The sequence below is a fragment of the Pinus tabuliformis genome, chromosome J (assembly GCF_031772625.1).
Source record: "Pinus tabuliformis cultivar Carrire ecotype Pingquan chromosome J, CPIR1, whole genome shotgun sequence".
NCBI classification, from domain to species: domain Eukaryota; kingdom Viridiplantae; phylum Streptophyta; class Pinopsida; order Pinales; family Pinaceae; genus Pinus; species Pinus tabuliformis.
The window spans coordinates 246,193,566-246,211,093 of record NC_142295.1 but is presented as its reverse complement, the minus strand read 5'-3'; the positions used below and the strand labels follow the sequence as shown (position 1 = coordinate 246,211,093).

At 38.8% G+C, this 17,528-nt stretch overlaps 1 protein-coding gene and 1 pseudogene across 5 annotated transcripts in view; one reads left to right on the top strand and one right to left on the bottom strand.

The window, feature by feature from the left end:
• Positions 1 to 17,528, top strand: part of LOC149226684 (uncharacterized) — a 340,578-nt gene that overhangs the window by 214,151 nt on the left and 108,899 nt on the right. For 3 of the 5 annotated variants that reach the window (XM_089377554.1, XM_089377555.1, XM_089377556.1), the window contains exon 3: positions 16,957 to 17,109. The exons of the other annotated variants lie outside the window; for them this stretch is intronic. In XM_089377554.1, coding sequence (XP_089233680.1) covers positions 16,957 to 17,109 — 153 coding nt within the window. The remainder of the gene's footprint in view (positions 1 to 16,956; positions 17,110 to 17,528) is intronic. 5 annotated transcript variants of the gene reach the window in all.
• On the bottom strand, positions 7,717 to 8,459 carry LOC149226685 (small ribosomal subunit protein uS14z/uS14y/uS14x pseudogene; annotated as a pseudogene).

Sequence of the window (17,528 nt, the reverse complement as noted above, 5' to 3'; positions counted from 1 at the left end):
TATATTTTTATTAAATGCTATTTGTAAAGTCTAACTATATATACCATAAATTTAATGTATATATATATAGATATATTCATATATTATAAAGTTTAACATTTTAATTAATGGGTCAATTAGATGGGTTGTTACATACATTCCCCCTTCTGAAAACTTCGTCCCGAAGTTAGAGCTTTAGGTTCAAGGTTTTAACGGTCATACCCTTTTCTATCCCGGTCCCCGAGCTATTCAAAACTCATCCTATCCTCCCTAATCTCTTCTGCTCCCATCCTATCCGTCCTCTACTAAAGTATGCCATGGCGTCAATTTATTGACCTAACCATTCATAACACAAAGGTAACAGCGTCGGCTATACCGACCTGATTCCCAGTAGGCATCCGGCAGTCATCATCACACGTCTAGGGGAGCGTGACTCGCACAGTCCTCCCATGACTCCAGGTTTTGGAGGATAAACGGTGGGTAACACCTCCACCCCTCCAGTAGCACCAGGGTTACTACCCTATCAAAGAATCACTTTGAGCTTTAACTGATCTGAGTTCTGTCATCACGTGGTCATCTCGAAAATTGGATCAATTATCTGCAATCGTAGTTTATCTGCAAGTTTACCTGCAATCTTATACTTACCCAGCATTTGTAAGATGTGCATCAGCATATTCGTAATAACTTATGTATTATCTATATATAACAGATTTTTGTTTATTTTCTCATGCATGTATTCTAACTTCTCTATAGGATGTATTCACTTCCTGTCTTTTATTTCAGTTGCTCGTTTTGACATGCATAAAATAAAATAGATTTATATTGTTCAATTTCTACCAGAAGTAAATACATTTGACGGTCTTAATCTTTACTTCAACATTTATAATTGAGTAATATAATCACATATATTGTTTTGGTATCCATGTACCAGCAGGAATTAAACCTATATTATTTTTGGTATCCATGTACCAGCAGGAATTAAACATATATTATGCCGCAAAGTTTCATGTTTATCACTAATCATTCAAATGTTTTTGGTTCTCTGACAGAGGTGAAGTAAATATATATACTAAACATAGCGTAGTTCTTCAAAATGGACATAAACTAGGGTATCTCTGACATATGTCCTCTGTATCCTCCCAAGTCGCTGACCCAGGACTATACTTGTCCCACTGGACCTTAACTTGGTCCACCAGGCGGTTCCTCAGCTGTCGAACTCTACGTTCCAGGATACGTAACGGTTCGACCGTTATGACTCCCTCGTCCGAAACCTGCAATTCTTTCCACTGGATGTTATGAGATAGATCAGCTACATAATGTCTTAATACAGAAACATGAAATACATTATGAATTCTATGCAGGTGGGATGGCAGGGCAAGACGATAGGCAACAGATCCAACTCTTTCCACGATTTTAAACGGTCCTATAAATCGGGGTGATAACTTTGTCCCTTTCCCGAATCGAATAGTACTTTTGTTTGGTTTGATGCGGACGAAGACCTGGTCCCCTACTTCATACCTCCTATCAGATCGGCGGGCGTCAGCATAACTCTTTTGTCTATCCTGGGCTTCCTTTAATCGCTGTCTAATCTGTCTGACCTGCGCTTCCATTTCATGGATTAATTCTGGTCCTATTATCACTCGGTCTTCTAACCTGTCCCAACTTAACGGAGTTCTGCAAGGTCTGCCATATAAAGCTTCAAATGGAGGCATCCCAATTGAACTGTGATAACTGTTGTTGTAAGCGAATTCAACCAAGGGTAAATACTTTTCCCAGTGGGATTGCTGATCCATTACATACATCCGCAACATGTCTTCAAGTACTTGATTTACTCTTTCAGTCTGGCCATCAGTTTCAGGATGGTAAGCCGTGCTTAAATTTAGCTGAGTACCTAAGGCTGTCTGCATGCATGTCCAGAATCTGGAAGTGAATCGCGAATCTCTATCGGATATAATCTTCTTAGGTACTCCATGATATCTGATAATCTCGTTTATGAATACTCGAGCCACGTCAGCAACATCATAAGTATCTCTTACCGGAATAAAATGGGCGCTTTTTGTTAATTTATCCACCACTACCAGAATGGCATTGTGTCTTTGAGAAGTAAGAGGTAGTCCAGTGATAAAATCCATAGAGATGGTCTCCCATTTAGACATAGGAATGTCGTGGGGCTGTAAGAGACCTGCTGGGTGACAATGATCTGCCTTTACCTGCTGACATTCCAAACATTTTGCAACAAATTGAGTGATATCCCGCTTCATGCCTGCCCAAAAGAAGAGTTTCTTGATATCCGCATACATTTTTCCTACTCCAGGATGAGCACAATATACGGCTTTGTGAGCTTCCCTGAGGATGGTATCTCGGAGATCTTTATCATCAGGAATGTACATCCTTCCATGGAATCGCAAGATCCCATCGCTTTCTAATTCATAACCCTCGAACTTAGATTCTTTCGCCTTAATCCCCTCAAGACTTGCCCTCACTTTTAAATACCAGCTGTCTTTTATAAGGTGATCCCGCACTCGCTGTCTTAAGTCCACCTTAATGGGTATGAGAGAAAATATCCGGGGTCTCCTGCTTAAGGCATCGGCTACCACATTTTCCTTTCCCTTAATATATGATATTCCGAAGTCATACTCACTTAGGAATTCACTCCATCGCCTTTGCCTGGCATTTAAGTCTCTTTGGGTGAACAAATATTGTAGACTTTGATGGTCGCTTTTAAGTGTAAACCTTCGTCCTACCAAATAGTGTCTCCAGATCTTTAAAGCTAGCATCACAGCGGCCAATTCTAGATCGTGAGTAGCATAGAGTTCTTCATGAGGTTTTAGCTTTCTGGAAGCATAAGCTATCACTCCCCTATCCTGCATCAATACTGCACCCAGCCCTTGCTTGGATGCATCAGTACATACTGTAAAGTCTTTGCCCATATCAGGGACTCTTAGGATTGGTGCGCTGGTGAGTAGTCTTTTGAGTTCAGAGAATGCATTATTACATTCCTCGGTCCACTCATACTTAACACCTTTACGCTGGAGAGTTGTGATTGGCTTCGCGATTTTGGAGAACCCTTCCACAAATCTCCGGTAATAACCAGCTAAGCCCATAAAGCTTCGTATCTCATGTGCATTTCTCGGTATTGGCCAATCCATGATCGCTTTTACCTTCTCAGGATCTACTGAGATTCCTTCACCTGATATGATGTGACCCAAATAATGAATCTTTTCCTGAAAGAAGGAACACTTGGACAGTTTTCCATATAACTGACGTTCTCTAAGGCAGGACAATACTAACCGCAAATGCTCCTTATGCTCTTCTTCATTCTTGGAATAGATGAGAATATCATCTAAAAAGACTTGTACAAATTTATCAAGATACTGACGGAAAACACTGTTCATAAGATTCATGAATACGGCTGGCGCATTTGTTAACCCAAATGGTACCACAGTAAATTCATAGTGCCCAAAACGTGTCCGGAATGCTGTCTTAGAGATATCATTTTCAGAAATCCTTAGCTGATGATATCCTGATCGAAGATCAATTTTTGAGAAGACAGAGGCTCCTTTCATTTGATCGAAAAGATCATCGATCCGCGGCATAGGGTATTGATTCTTTACTGTAGCGCGATTCAAGTCCTGATAGTCTATGCATAATCTTAAGGATCCATCTTTCTTCTTCACAAAAATTACAGGAGCGCCCCAAGGTGAGGTACTGGGTCGAATAAGCCCTATATCGAGTAGTTCCTTCAACTGGATTTGTAATTCCTGAAGTTCTGGAGCTGTCATTCTATAAGGCGTTTTAGAGATCGGTTGGGTACCTGGCTTTAATTCAATAGTGAGATCCAATTCTCTGACCGGGGGTAATCCTGGTAGTTCCTTTGGAAATACATCCGGGAACTCGGCTAACACCGGATATTGTTCTAAGGACGGTCCCTTTTCCTGGCTTACTTCGTGAATTGCATAAGCCTGACAACCCTTCCTTAAACAACGCTTCACCTGCATTGCCGAAATGTAGCGTAAAGAGATTTCTCTCTTAATTCCTTGAATTTGGATTACTTCTCCCTCATCATTTAAGCCCAAAATCCTTTTTCCATAACAATCTACCCACGCTTGGTGAGCTTCCAGCCAATCCATACCTATGATAAGGTCATACGTCCCTAGGGCGGTAACGTACACTTTTAGTTTAGTCGAACAGACCCCTAGGTCAATTTTGCATTGATCCACACTCAAGCCCACGGTTTGGAGTTCTCCTGAGGCCATTTCCACTTGGTGGAAATCATTTTGTCTACGAGCTGCCAGCCCACATTTGTTTAATGCATATGACGAAATGAAACTATCTGTGGCACCAGTATCAAATAAGATTTTGAGTTTTACACCATTGATAATACCTGATGATTCCACTACAGTGGATTGATGGGCTGCTTGGTCGTGGTTGACTACTGCATGAATTCTATGATTACTTCGCTTGGCTGATATCGGCTCCCTCCCGGTGCTTTGCAATATGTCCGATGACGCTTCTGGGCAGTTACGCTGGAAATGCGGCCCCCCACATCCCCAACAATTCAGCTGCGCTGGTCCTCTTGAATTAAGGTGTGAGTTTCTAGAGAACGAGCCGCGTCCTCCCATGCTGGTTCCTCTCGCACCCCTTCCTCTGCCGGTAGTCCCTCGCGATGCCCATGGTCTGGTGCTGGACGATTCTGCAGCTATAGTGTTTACCGCCATGGGAACTTTTGTCCCCATACCTGGGGTATACCTGCTACTGTAAGGTGGCCTCGAGCTACCTCCTCTGAAAAAGTTCCGGGGAGCCTTCCCTGGGAGTCCTGATTGTAAAGGCCCTGCTGGCCCTATATCCTTTTTGATTCCAAGGTGCTCTTCTGCATAACGGCTACATTCGACTGCCTCGGCTACCGATGATGGTTTCCACATACTTACCAAGGCTCTGATGCGGGGGTTTAACCCAAATATGAAACGTTTAGCTTGACGTTCATCAGAGTCTAAGTAGGGAATGTATTTTACCAGCTCCATAAACCTTATTTCGTACTCTTCCACCGTTTTACTCCCCTGAATTAGTGTATGAAAGGCTCTGGCTTGCTGTTGTTGAAAATATGGGGGTAAATACTTCGCTCGGAACCTTTCCTCGAACAGATCCCAAGGAACGTTGTCTGATGTAAGGTGTAGCTGCTTTTCCAGGTTTCCCCACCAAATCAGGGCACTTTCCTTTAGTTGAAACACGACAATTTTTGTCTTTGCTGAAGGCGAATATTCTCTTAACCTAAAGCACCGGTTCATCCCTTCCAGCCATGCCTCAGCGCGTTCACCAGCTCGACCTCCCGAAAATTCTGGGAGTCTAATTTTCTGAAGCTCTCTAGAGATGTCTTCTCTCGATCCTCTGGGCTCCAAATTATGTGGTTCCGCTGAACTGGTGGCTGCATGCTGAGATTCCTCTTTGTTTTTAGCCTTAGTTGATTCCTTTAATGTTTCCAACAAGGCCTGCAAAGAGTTCATTATCACAGCCAACTCTGGCGCTTGAGCGTTTGATGTTGACTGCTGCCTTGGTGGTGACGAGGGTGAGGGGGATGGCGACGGTGGCGGTGGCGATGGCGACGGTGGCGGCATTAATGGTGATGATGCTGCCTGGTCACGTCGTCGTCGCTCATACGTCTTTACCATCGTAATGGTCCCTGAACACAAATAAAATGTATATAAATATAAAAATATGGGCGGATAACCGAATTTTAACACACCAATTTCCTTGCAACTTCACATTTTGAAACGGGTATAGTTTTGCTATTTTACCCGCTAGGCGGATCTTACTGGTACCGAGGTCAAGGAGGGTGGCCACGCGACCTCCTTGTCCTAATGCAGGGTTTTCTAAAAATGAAAATGAATAATGCAGAAGTGTATGGTTATTTATTCCCTAAGGTAAGACATCCAAATTCGTTTCTTGAATGGCATCTGATGTTCACTATTTTAATGTATATCTGATCTACTGGTACGATTCAAAATTCCCCTGATTCATCTACTTCAAATTATCACGGTTCCTCTAATGGTTTGAAAATAAACTTCAACATTTTGTTATGGTCAATGAGTTGTAGTTGGCTCTCTTAAAAATTTAAGAGGCCTTAACACTCTTTGTTCTGCAGAATTGACCAGAACTCTAGTGTTTACACGGTCATTGTAAACATAGTGTCTTTAAAAATCTAGATGGCAAGGCGCATATATATATATATATATATATTTTTGTTATTCTGAAATTCAAAAGTAATTTAACCCATGCCATTGTCATTGCTTTCAGGTTATCTACGGTCAACTGGTAATGATATCATTAAAGACATTTTATAGCCATTTATTTAGGAAGTATGCTGCTATTTCCCAGTAGTTTTGATCTGGAAATTTATGAGAGTTTGACAAATTGTCTCCAGAGTCCTTTTTACCTTTTAGATTATTGGCCACATAGGGTTTCTAGGGATGAATTAAGAAACTTGAAAATGTTGAATAATAAAACTATTAAACCAACATTCTCTCAAGGTTCAGCCAAGGTATTGTTGATGGGTCCCCATGCAAGTGGAGACTATTTTTAGAGGTCCCTTGATTCCTTAATTTCTCAAATAATGCAATGAACTGGTTCAGTCTATACCCCCATATAAAGTATTATTAATTTATTTTATGAAAGAACAAATTCATTTAAGGGAGTGCCACCGACACATTCGGAGTTTGAATAATCATATCACAAGCCGTTCATTGGGAAATAAATTGAAATTGAAATTTGTATTAATGTCCACAGAGTCTAAAAGTCAAAGGGACTAGTGGCTATAACCAGTAATGATAACCAAGCAAAAGAGGCAACAGACACCTTGGGAAACTGTGTAAGGGCTTGTCCCAAAATAAAAGAAAAATGCAGGAACAACCACATATGGGACAACTGGGTGTGCATTTTTGCACACAGTGCACACCTTCATCCAATCATCCTCAAGGGGATGGTTGTGTGCATTTAAAAAAATATTTACTATCATTATTTATCCCTAAACTCTGGCAATGATTGGTAAATGCCATTTCAAATACTTTATAATGCAAAGCAATTGAAAGAAAAATTAGCAAACACAGAGCAACATAGCAAATTTGAAAACAACAAGCTGCTTCCAAAGGAGATCAAACCAACTAAATTGAAGTTAATTCAAACAAAATGATACTCCACCAATGGTAAAATAGTATGATTTATGGGAGCTTAAGCTGAAGACAAAAGGATGCAAAAAGGTAAATTAAAACAATATCGGCATTCTCTGTTCTGGATTTCTGGAACAATTGGGCATTCTGTTCGTAGGCTCTACAAATTCATAAACCAAGTATGTGTTTTGGAACAGTCAACTAGGCATCGTTGAGAAAATGAGTACGTCGTTATTTCATTCATGTCTTCGTTGCCTCTGCCTTCCAAAGGCTCCCTACAGTTGCATTATACATTATATTTTCTTTATAGACGAAAAAGCTTTCCTGCTTTAATTTAACCAGAGGAATCTGAATGGATGTACCATTATAAAATGCTTGAAATCCAATCATGAAAAAAAGAATAAATGTCAAAATGATTACTTTTACAAAATAAAGTTTGGTTGAAAAGGAGCCTCTAACAAAACGAACATGATAAATGGATTGTAAAATCGATATTGCAAATAGACAAAGGAGATTGAAAAAAAATGACGATCAACCATAAGAGCACAACATAAATTCTCCATAGTGGATTTTGGAATAGAAACTAAATAATTTCGTTGTCCCATTAACCAAGGATTTAAATCAACTACAAATTATGATTCTATTCGTCAATGAACTTCAGAAAATTTGTCTACTAAAGCTCTACATATATAACCTTTATGTAGAGTTATAAATCAGCTTGAATCAGCCTTGACAAAATTTGATAAATTATGAAGCATTTCAATCTTTTCATCGGTAAGTTCTGAAATAAGAATGAAATTTGAACAACATAATAATAAACAATAAACCAAAACCCCGATTTCTAACTGAATTATTTCGATTGACTCGATAATGGGAAAGATCACTGCCAACATTGCACCGCCTTCACCAACGAATTCCATCTCTCCTAGCGATACTTATCAAATCCGTTGTCTTTGGAATAAGAGCGAACGCACTGTCGGCAACAATTAAGACCATATTTCCTAATCAAGCCATGTGGATTGCCACACACCCGACAGGTGCGGGAACCGGGCCCATATTTCTTGGGATGAGAATTCCAGACTGCGGAGTGAGGCATCTTCGATCAAAAAAAATAACCAAATTCGACCTCGCAACCTCGTATTAACTGGTATGACTTCGCTCCTTCCTCGCCCTGCCGCTCCTTCTACTTCGCTCCGTTGTATGCAACACTGGATTGTCTTCAAACCCTAATGTAAGTATATGAAGGATGCTCCAACTATTAGGACGCGTTTTATTCCACTTTCACGTCCGCAAAAGCCCTAACTTGGTGTCGTTGCCCCAATCGTAAAAATCGGCAATAGACACCGTGGGGTTGGGTGATCGAATCACACCCCTTCCACCATTCCGCCTTAACCAACAGGCCAACACCATTTTCACTACCAATGTGCCACAACGACATTGTTTGACGCTTTTATCCGTAACTGTGAATATGATTTAAAGTTCCAGCTGACTATACCATTAAATAAAAGTCACAAAAAGATTAAGAAATTCAATCCTGTCTTTCGAACGGGTAATTTAAAACATGGATATTTGGATATTACTACACTACAAAACCGGGTATGGCAACCGGTGGGGAAAACACTGATAAAACATTGTGTTAGCTGAGATTTTGAGTATGCTATCATCAAACCTACGAATGCGGTGATATGTAAGAACCGCCAAAAACGCAGCTATCCTATAACTACCAGAAACACAGCTATATAAACCAGGACCGCAACAGTATGCTGGTGGAATGAATTCTTGGTTGATAAAGGAAACCTTAGAGGGTTTAAGAGCCTGCGGTTGCATAATCCAACAGAACAAAAGCTATTAAAGAGAATTAAATCACAGCGCACAGGAGCGTAGGGTTGGGAGGTCCGAAGGTTTGAACAGGGCTCTGATACCATGTGTAGTGCCCTGAATTCGAACTTACAGTAAACAGATAACACTCATATGAAAATTTGAAAACAGTAATACATAAAACTGTAAGCTGCACCTACCTGTACTGCTGGCTGACCTCCGATGCTGCTGCTGAACTAGCAATTCTGAACTGCTGGCTAATTTGATCCAATTTCGGGATGGCCAATACCACCCTACCAGACAGAGCAACCTGGTTGCTCGATCCAGAGAAGCTCTCCACAGAGGCTCTCTGTCCCTCCGTGCCCAGAACTCAGATCACTCAAAACTCTGCCATTTCAAGTTTACTTCTCCTGTTTTTGCTGATCAATTCTCAATCCTCTCCGGTTTTTCTCCCCCCTGCTCCCGGGTCAGGCTGCTGTTATAAATATCCCCCCTGCCTGGCGGTGGCCGCCCTCCCACTTGCAGCCACCGCCCCTCAGCATTGAAGTTCCTCCGCGATATTTCTTGCAATCAATTTTCAGTAGGTAGGGGTAGTCTTTATTAGCTCAGATATTTTGTTTATACGACCCATTATATGTGATATATATATATTGTGATTGACATCCCTGTTGTCACGTTATGGCTTAAGTTCATAACTTTAGCTTATATTTATGTATATGCATGACTGTTCTTTAATACATAGTTTAACTTTAATGATATTTCTTATAACATTTTATTTAATATAATTTACAAACATTAAATGTTTTCACTTATAACATTTTATCAAGTATCTGCTATAATTATTTAATGATGTATATATATACTTATAACATTTCAAAATATGTTATAATCTTTTAATGATATATATATTTTTATTAAATGCTATTTGTAAAGTCTAACTATATATACCATAAATTTAATGTATATATATATAGATATATTCATATATTATAAAGTTTAACATTTTAATTAATGGGTCAATTAGATGGGTTGTTACACATCCGCCGGACTAGGCTCGCAGGCCGATTTATTTTCATCAAATTTTACATCTCTTCTAATGATAACATTTTTGGACTGAAATGGAATAAGTCTATAACCTATTACATCTTCAGAATATCCAACAAAAGTACATTTCTCACTCTTAGGTTCTAAAGCTTTATGCTTTTCATCTGGAATATGGGCCCATGCTTCACTTCCAAAAACACGAAAGTGACTTACATCTGGTTTAATGGAACTCCAAGCTTCTTTTGGAGTGAGATTCTTTAGAACCTTAGTAGGAGTGCGATTTATTATATAATTTGCACAATTAATTGGTTCGGCCCAAAAACTAAGACTGAGTCCTTTAGATTGCAGCATACAATTAGCCATTTCCTTTAAGGTGCGATTTTTCCTTTCAGCTACACCATTTTGTTGTGGAGTGTATGGAACAGTATGTTGCATTTGAATTCCATTTTCGGTGCAAAAGTTGATGAATGTGTTTTTAACATATTCTCCACCATTATCAGTTCTTAGCTTAAGAATTTGATGTCCAGATTGTTTTTCAACAAAGGCTTTGAAGGCCAAAAATGTGTTAAATACTTCGCTCTTGAGTTTTAAGAAGTATACCCAAGTGTGTCTGGAGAAATCATCAATGAAAGTTAAGAAATACTTGCAGCCAGAGAATGAAGCAACAGGAAGTGGACCACATAAATCACTGTGCACAAGCTGTAAAGGGGCTGAGGCGTGCCAAGAGGCACGTTTTCCAAAACTGTCCCGATGATGTTTTCCGAGTACACATCCGGAATAAACACCATCTCTGCAAGATACCATAGGAAGACCTGTCACCATATTTTCTTTACATAGATGCTGAAGGGAGCGATAGTTTAGGTGACCAAATCGCTCATGCCAAAGTTTGCTCACTTCATCATTATGAGCAACAAATACTGAGGGAAGATTTGATGACCCAAAGTTGTGAAACTTATACAACCTTGTGGAATCATCAGCAATACCAGTAGCTAGAATCTGTTTAGGCTCTCTTAGATCCTTGATTACAACATCATGAGGTGAAAATTCAACAATTTTACCTTCACCTGAATGAGTTATCTGATATACAGATAGAAGGTTGCAGGATAAGGTTGGAACACATAATACATCATTAAACTGACCATTGTCTAGATGAACAGTTCCAGTCCCTACAACATTAAGAGATCTATCATCACCAACATATATATTTTTGGTGTTACAATCATTTAAAGAAGAAAACATGGCTTTGTTTTTGGCCATGTGATAAGAGGCTCCAGAATCAATGAGCCACTCATGAGAATGAGAAGAAGAAGATACATTTATTGCATAACCAGACCGAGATGATTGACAACGACATGCAGAAAGTGCCATTCCTGAAGATGAAGTTGAAGTTGAAGTTGAAGAATGCTCCACATGGATGTTATGTTTCTTCATTGCGGCTTCCAAGGCTTCCATCTTCTTAAAGCATTTAGATTCTAAGTGGCCATCTCGATTACAAAAGTTACAATGTCTATCAGTCTTCTTCCATTTGTTTTTATTGGTCCTATCGTTTTGCTGAAATGATCTTTCATTTTGAGGCTGAGTTTGCTTAGGACCCTTGTTTGGTTTAGGACCATTCTTTTTAGGATATGACTTCTTAGGATTCTTTGAATTTGGTCGCTGCTGGGCGGCTAACGCTTTCTTGGAAGAGTTTCCAAGATTAAGAAGACCAAGGTGTAAGAGTTTTTCTTGTTCTCTTATTAAAGAATCACAAAAAGAGTCAAAGGAAGGGGCCTTGTAGTCTTTTCCCTGACAAATGAAAGCTTCCCTTGTAGAATGGAAGGTGGAAACAAATACAAAGTAGGCGGGTCCCAACTTAGTAAGGATGGAATAAATAAGGTTACTATCTTCTTTCTTAACCTTAACACCTTCCAAGAGATATCTAAGGGTCTTGAATTTGGACATGAAATCTTCAATGCAAGAAAAATTATTAGGATCCAATGTAAGCAACTCATTTTCAAGTTGATGGGCTCTAATTTCATTTTTAATCCCAAAAACTTTAGTGATTTGTTCCAATGCTTCATGAGGAGTCTCAAGTTCTGCAATATGGAATCTAAGATCAGGAGAAATAGACATCCCTATCAAACCACGTGCTTGATCTTGTCTATTTTCCCATTTTGCAGCCTTGTCTTCATCTTTTGGTTTCTTCTCTTGGTCTGTGGCTATTCTGTAGAGACCTTTACTTCTAAGTAAATCTTCCATGTAGGATATCCATTGGAAGTAGTTAGTGCTGTCAAGAATGACTTGGCATGGACTTTCCATTTTTTTTTTAAAAAACTGAAGCTAAAGATGCTGAAAGTAAGTGTTCCAATGGATAGATCTCGAAAAATTAGGCGGTTTTAAAAAAAACGTCTCTGAAAAAGGCTTCCGGATGAAGAAGTTATGGCTTTTTAAAAAAAAAAAATTGTTGAAGTTGCCGGCAAAGTGCGCGAATGTGCGGAAATGAAAAAATCCGCCCCCACAAAATGGAGACTTGAACCCAAGACCTCTACTCTCTTAAAATAGCTTTGAATCAATTGATCTATACAAAAAATTTGAGAGAGAGAGAGAGAGAGAGAGAGAGGGGGGGGGGGCTTGGTTTGCGTGCTTGCCTTGAGAAAGCTCTTTTTTTTCCCTACAAAACACAAAACACAAAACCCAACACGGACATGCAAAGAAAACGAACCTTATGGCTCGAAGTTAGCTTTAGCCAAAAAACTAGATATTTTAAAAAAAAGAACCTTGCGGCTCAAAGTTAGCTTTAGCCGAAAAACTAAATATTTTTCTCAATGTTTCTGATTTTCCGAGATCACACTAAGGTGCAGGGAAAAGAGCATACGCATGAGAAAAATCCTTCCTTTCTGTTTCTGATTTGCCCAGATCGCACAGAGTCGCAGGGCAAAGAGCATACGCAGAAATGAAAGGTATAGATCCGGTTAAAAAAATGCTAAATAGACCGAAACCGAAATAAGCAGAGAGAAAATAACAGTAAACTGCAAATAAACACTGTATACCTCCAGATCTTAAAAAAGACGCAGCTGGGGCTACCGGAAACCTTTTCGCATGAAACGAAAGGGGTTCCTCACTGGAACAGATGCTCCGAACACAACAGAGCAGTCCTCTTGGCCCGAAAGCAGTCAGAAACAACAGATCTAGGAAACAACAGTCGGATGCAGTTCTACCGGTTTCAGATTTGGATCACCAACGGACGCGGCCCTCAAATAGTTCTGATACCATGTAGGAATTTACAGGGTAAGTTCCTCAGAAAGAACACCAAAAGGACACCGCTCACAACCAGATCACAGATCAATACACCAGTATTTTTGACGTGGTTAAAACCCTCAAAGAGGGAAACAGTCCACGGCCTGTGCCAACGTGGCTACTACAGACAATTTATTAATCAAAGAATGAAAATTTACATAAGCTTCTCTCATGCACGGATTACGCGAACAATGACCCTCCATGCGCTTTAAATAGAACTCATGGACCAATCGGGTGTCAAGCCACGGATCAAGTGTCGGTAATACCGAGGAGAGAGTGAACTGTCGGATCACTACATATCGTGACCGTCGGATTGTAAGTTACAAAATGTACAACGGTAAAGAAACACACTTTACCTAACTCTATACCTAACTCTACAGTAGACCAAGTTGAACTTAACTATATCCTATGTGTCGGAATATCCTAACATGTTCCACAGACTATCTTCATCCATTCACCTTAGGGACTACCCTCATTGACTTGTCTAGGAGAGAGTCTAAACGGAGTGAGTAAGGATTAGAGTGACAACCCTCACTCTGAGCATTGTCACGGTGCCTGGACACTTTGTGCGACAACACATCTTCAAAAAATTCAACATCCTTGTGGACTGTGCGTTTGGGAAAGACAAGCCTTTTACAACCCTCATTGGTATCTTTCTTTACTATCCTTTGCTGTCTTTTCCTCCTTACAGTAAAATACTAAAATATACTATATATATGCATTTAGTACTAGTTCATCTATGGAGAATTATTCTTTTGAATATATTTTCCCGTCACATGCTATTAAGTGAAAAACTCCTTTGTTTGACCTTCCTTGCTAAAAGGATTACAGGGTTGGGTCATTCCTCCATCTGGAGTGAATCAAGACACAAATTCTCTTCTTGTCCACAGCTAAGGCACTTCAAAAAATTCATTCTTCTTAATTTGTTTTTAGGAGCATCCCACATGGCTGTCTTTCATTGCATATCACCAAATTGTTTAACAATAGAAATCTTTTCCTGAGTTTGACATGATCATGTTCCTGATGGATAAGGAGATTTCCCTTAAAACAGAAAAGACCATATGTATACTTCATACTACCCATACAGCTAGTTTAAGCTGTTAGAAACAACTTAGAGTATAGCTAGGTATGAAAAAGATGTCAACCCATGTCAATGGCCCAATGGTCTCCGCAACCACTAAACTATTTTAAGGTGTTTTTCTCCAATAATCTTAGCACAATTGCTATAACAGCAGGTGATTTCAAGCTTTTAAGAATTGTAGGTTGCAAGTAACAGCACAGTGATGGTTGCAACAAGATAATCAACTATGGGTGATCAAATTGCTAGAATGGTGACCTCAACCCAACATTATAGTGTTTTTCCTACAACATAACATGATGATTTCAGAAGCTGCATTTGACTTAATCTGTGCACTGATTTGAGGATGTTTTTGGGCATCCAAGGTCCGTTATCATTTCTAGCAGTTTGATTATAAATATCTCCATAATGCACCCTTCAACATGAAGTTAAGTTACCAAGTTGGATGATATGATATCACTAGCAGATAAACAATAGAATAAAGTGTTGTTCTACTTAATCCACGATAAAATCAATCCATAACTATTAAGAGATTGGAAGAGAGTATGAAATTATGCATAGTAGAATTCCTCGCCCTATGAACCGACACATGTTTGCATTTCAGCGCTCATTTTTTGTGGACAGTATTGATTAAAATCATCTCCTGTACCTGCACCCCATAACTTTTACATGGCTCAGATGGCTTGTATGTCTTTCCTCAGCTGCGCACTACTTTGCCTTATTCATTCATAAGAATTATTTACTAAAAGAACAATCAAATCCTTAAAGAATGAGGTCGAATGGGTATCTTAGCTCAATTGTTTGGGAAAAAGCAGGAAATCTGCTTTTCTTTACTCATTCATATTGAATGGAAACATCAACAAAAAATTTGCTTTTCATATCTCCTCTATGGAATGGAAAATCCTCACTTTTCTCTAGCTTTACTCATGAAGACATTTAGTAAAAGCTCTCACTCTCTCATTAAAGCAATTCAACCACCTTTTGATGCGGTTGAAATAATTAAATGAGGGTCTAATAAATTAGTCACTGTACAAATAATGACTTTAAAGTCATAATCCATAGAAATTTACCCAAACCAGGATTTAGATCCATGCCAAGTATCAGCTTGATACAAAAACCAGCGGCAAAGATGCTACTCAACTCCTCATTTTTCCATGCAAAGGTAACTCAAATCACCCCAGTTGCTAGTTGGAAACCATGACCAATAACTGCACCTGCCAAATACGTAAAGTTACTAATTATAGCCATGTTTAAAAAAGACATTCTTCACAAAAAAACAAAAAAGCATGAAAGTATAAATTTTGGCCAAATGACACATTGGTCGATAAGTACAAAAAAGCAGAGGAAAATGTAGCATTCCATATTTTAGTGAAAATGGTCCCATAGGACTCGCTTTTTCACCAAGATCAAGAAAATGTAGTCAAGTCTGATGTGTGGGCTCCTGATGGTTTGAATATCATAAAAACCAGAACTGCCCAATACAGCAGTTTTTCTGATGCTAGCGAAACTGAATATGAAAGGTCCTTTAATTGATGATCATGCCATGAAGCATATGGTAATAGACCAATGTGACTGAGCCTCATTGGAATTTAACCCTTTGGTAGCAAGAAGCGCTATTGGGGTTAATAGGTCATTGTATGAGTGGCAATGGAACCTATATTATCTTTGCACAAATGAGCAAGATAGATAGACAAACAACTCATGCACCAATCACATTCATGCAGTAGATGAGAAACATTCAGAAAAGGAGATGTATTAGTGAATGCGGTGAAATCACTAAGAAGCCAAGTGCTTGGTAGTTGTTCAATCCTTCAATTTGCTTTGACTTACATCCTAACCAAAGAGTGGTATCTATACATAGAATAGGCAGCTACATGATTGGTAATTAACTAATTTTACTTTGTCAGTACTGATATATAGTCTGACATAGTTGTTTAGTTGACATGTCCAACTATAAGTAATGTTGGTGTTTCAAGTATGGATGATTGAGACTTGAAAAGTTGAATGGGAAGATGTTAAATATGTAACATGTGTGTCTTTGATAAATAAGATTAGGTTTTAGCTTGCGACATAAAACTTGAGATATATATATTTTGTTGTGGCATGAATATTTTTGCATATTGGTATAATTGTCTAGAAATTGCACTTCTTAAACAGCCAATACATGCTATAATAAAATATCCTTACATAAAGTGAAATTCATTTGCATATTTGCTCTTTCTTGAGAAGAAATTCCATGCTTTTACCGAGTTATCTCATTTCTTATTTCACAATTTTCATCTAATGTAGCATTTTATACTGGAAGTGTTATTATTATTATTATTTTAAATTTTAACATCATTGATCACTACTTTGACTTCGAATTTTATTGCTATAAGATCTCAGACCTTATGTGTGTTTGTACATACGTTGTCATGAATTGATTGGTTAGAGTACCTTAAACTAAAACTTTTTATGCTATTAATATATACTCAACAATGGTTGTAATAGGTTTTGCAACTTAAATGGTTTGATATCTTTTGATTTTGTTTTTTATGAATTTTTATCCTTATTCTGTACCATGGAACAACACCTATAGTTACACCAATTCTAATTATGCAGTATGGTGGAGGGAAGGTAATTCGACCTGGAGATGTCGTTGAGACTAAAGAAGAGAAGGAAATGCGTGAAGCTAAGACAAAGAAATTGCTTGATGACTATAAGGAGAAGATGGGTCTAAAAGTGGATCCAAAAGTTAAAGCAAATTGTGAAAAGGTTTGTTAGAAAATAATATCACAACTATCAACCATTTTTTTCGTTTTGTTTATGCATCTTATATTACATTATTGCACAAGAATATAGTTTTCCTTCTATTTATGGATCCTTCTTTCCAAAGAAAATATCGCAGGGAAACCCAAGGGATGCTTCCCCACATTCGATGATGGCATTCCTAGTAAACCCATTGGCGTAGACTGGCTGCACTTCACCTGAAGGGATTTGAACTAGGTGCCTATGGACATGGATTGAACCAAATTCCCAGTGACATTGGCAACAATTGGTTGAGTTAACCCCTTGGAATTTTAGTAAAAGTGTTTGTAGCCCTGGACAATAGGTCTAGAAGAGGGTGTGTCACTGTGTTATATATTAAAAGGCTTTAACAATTTTCTAGCCTATCTGCCCTGTGAGGAAGCCTG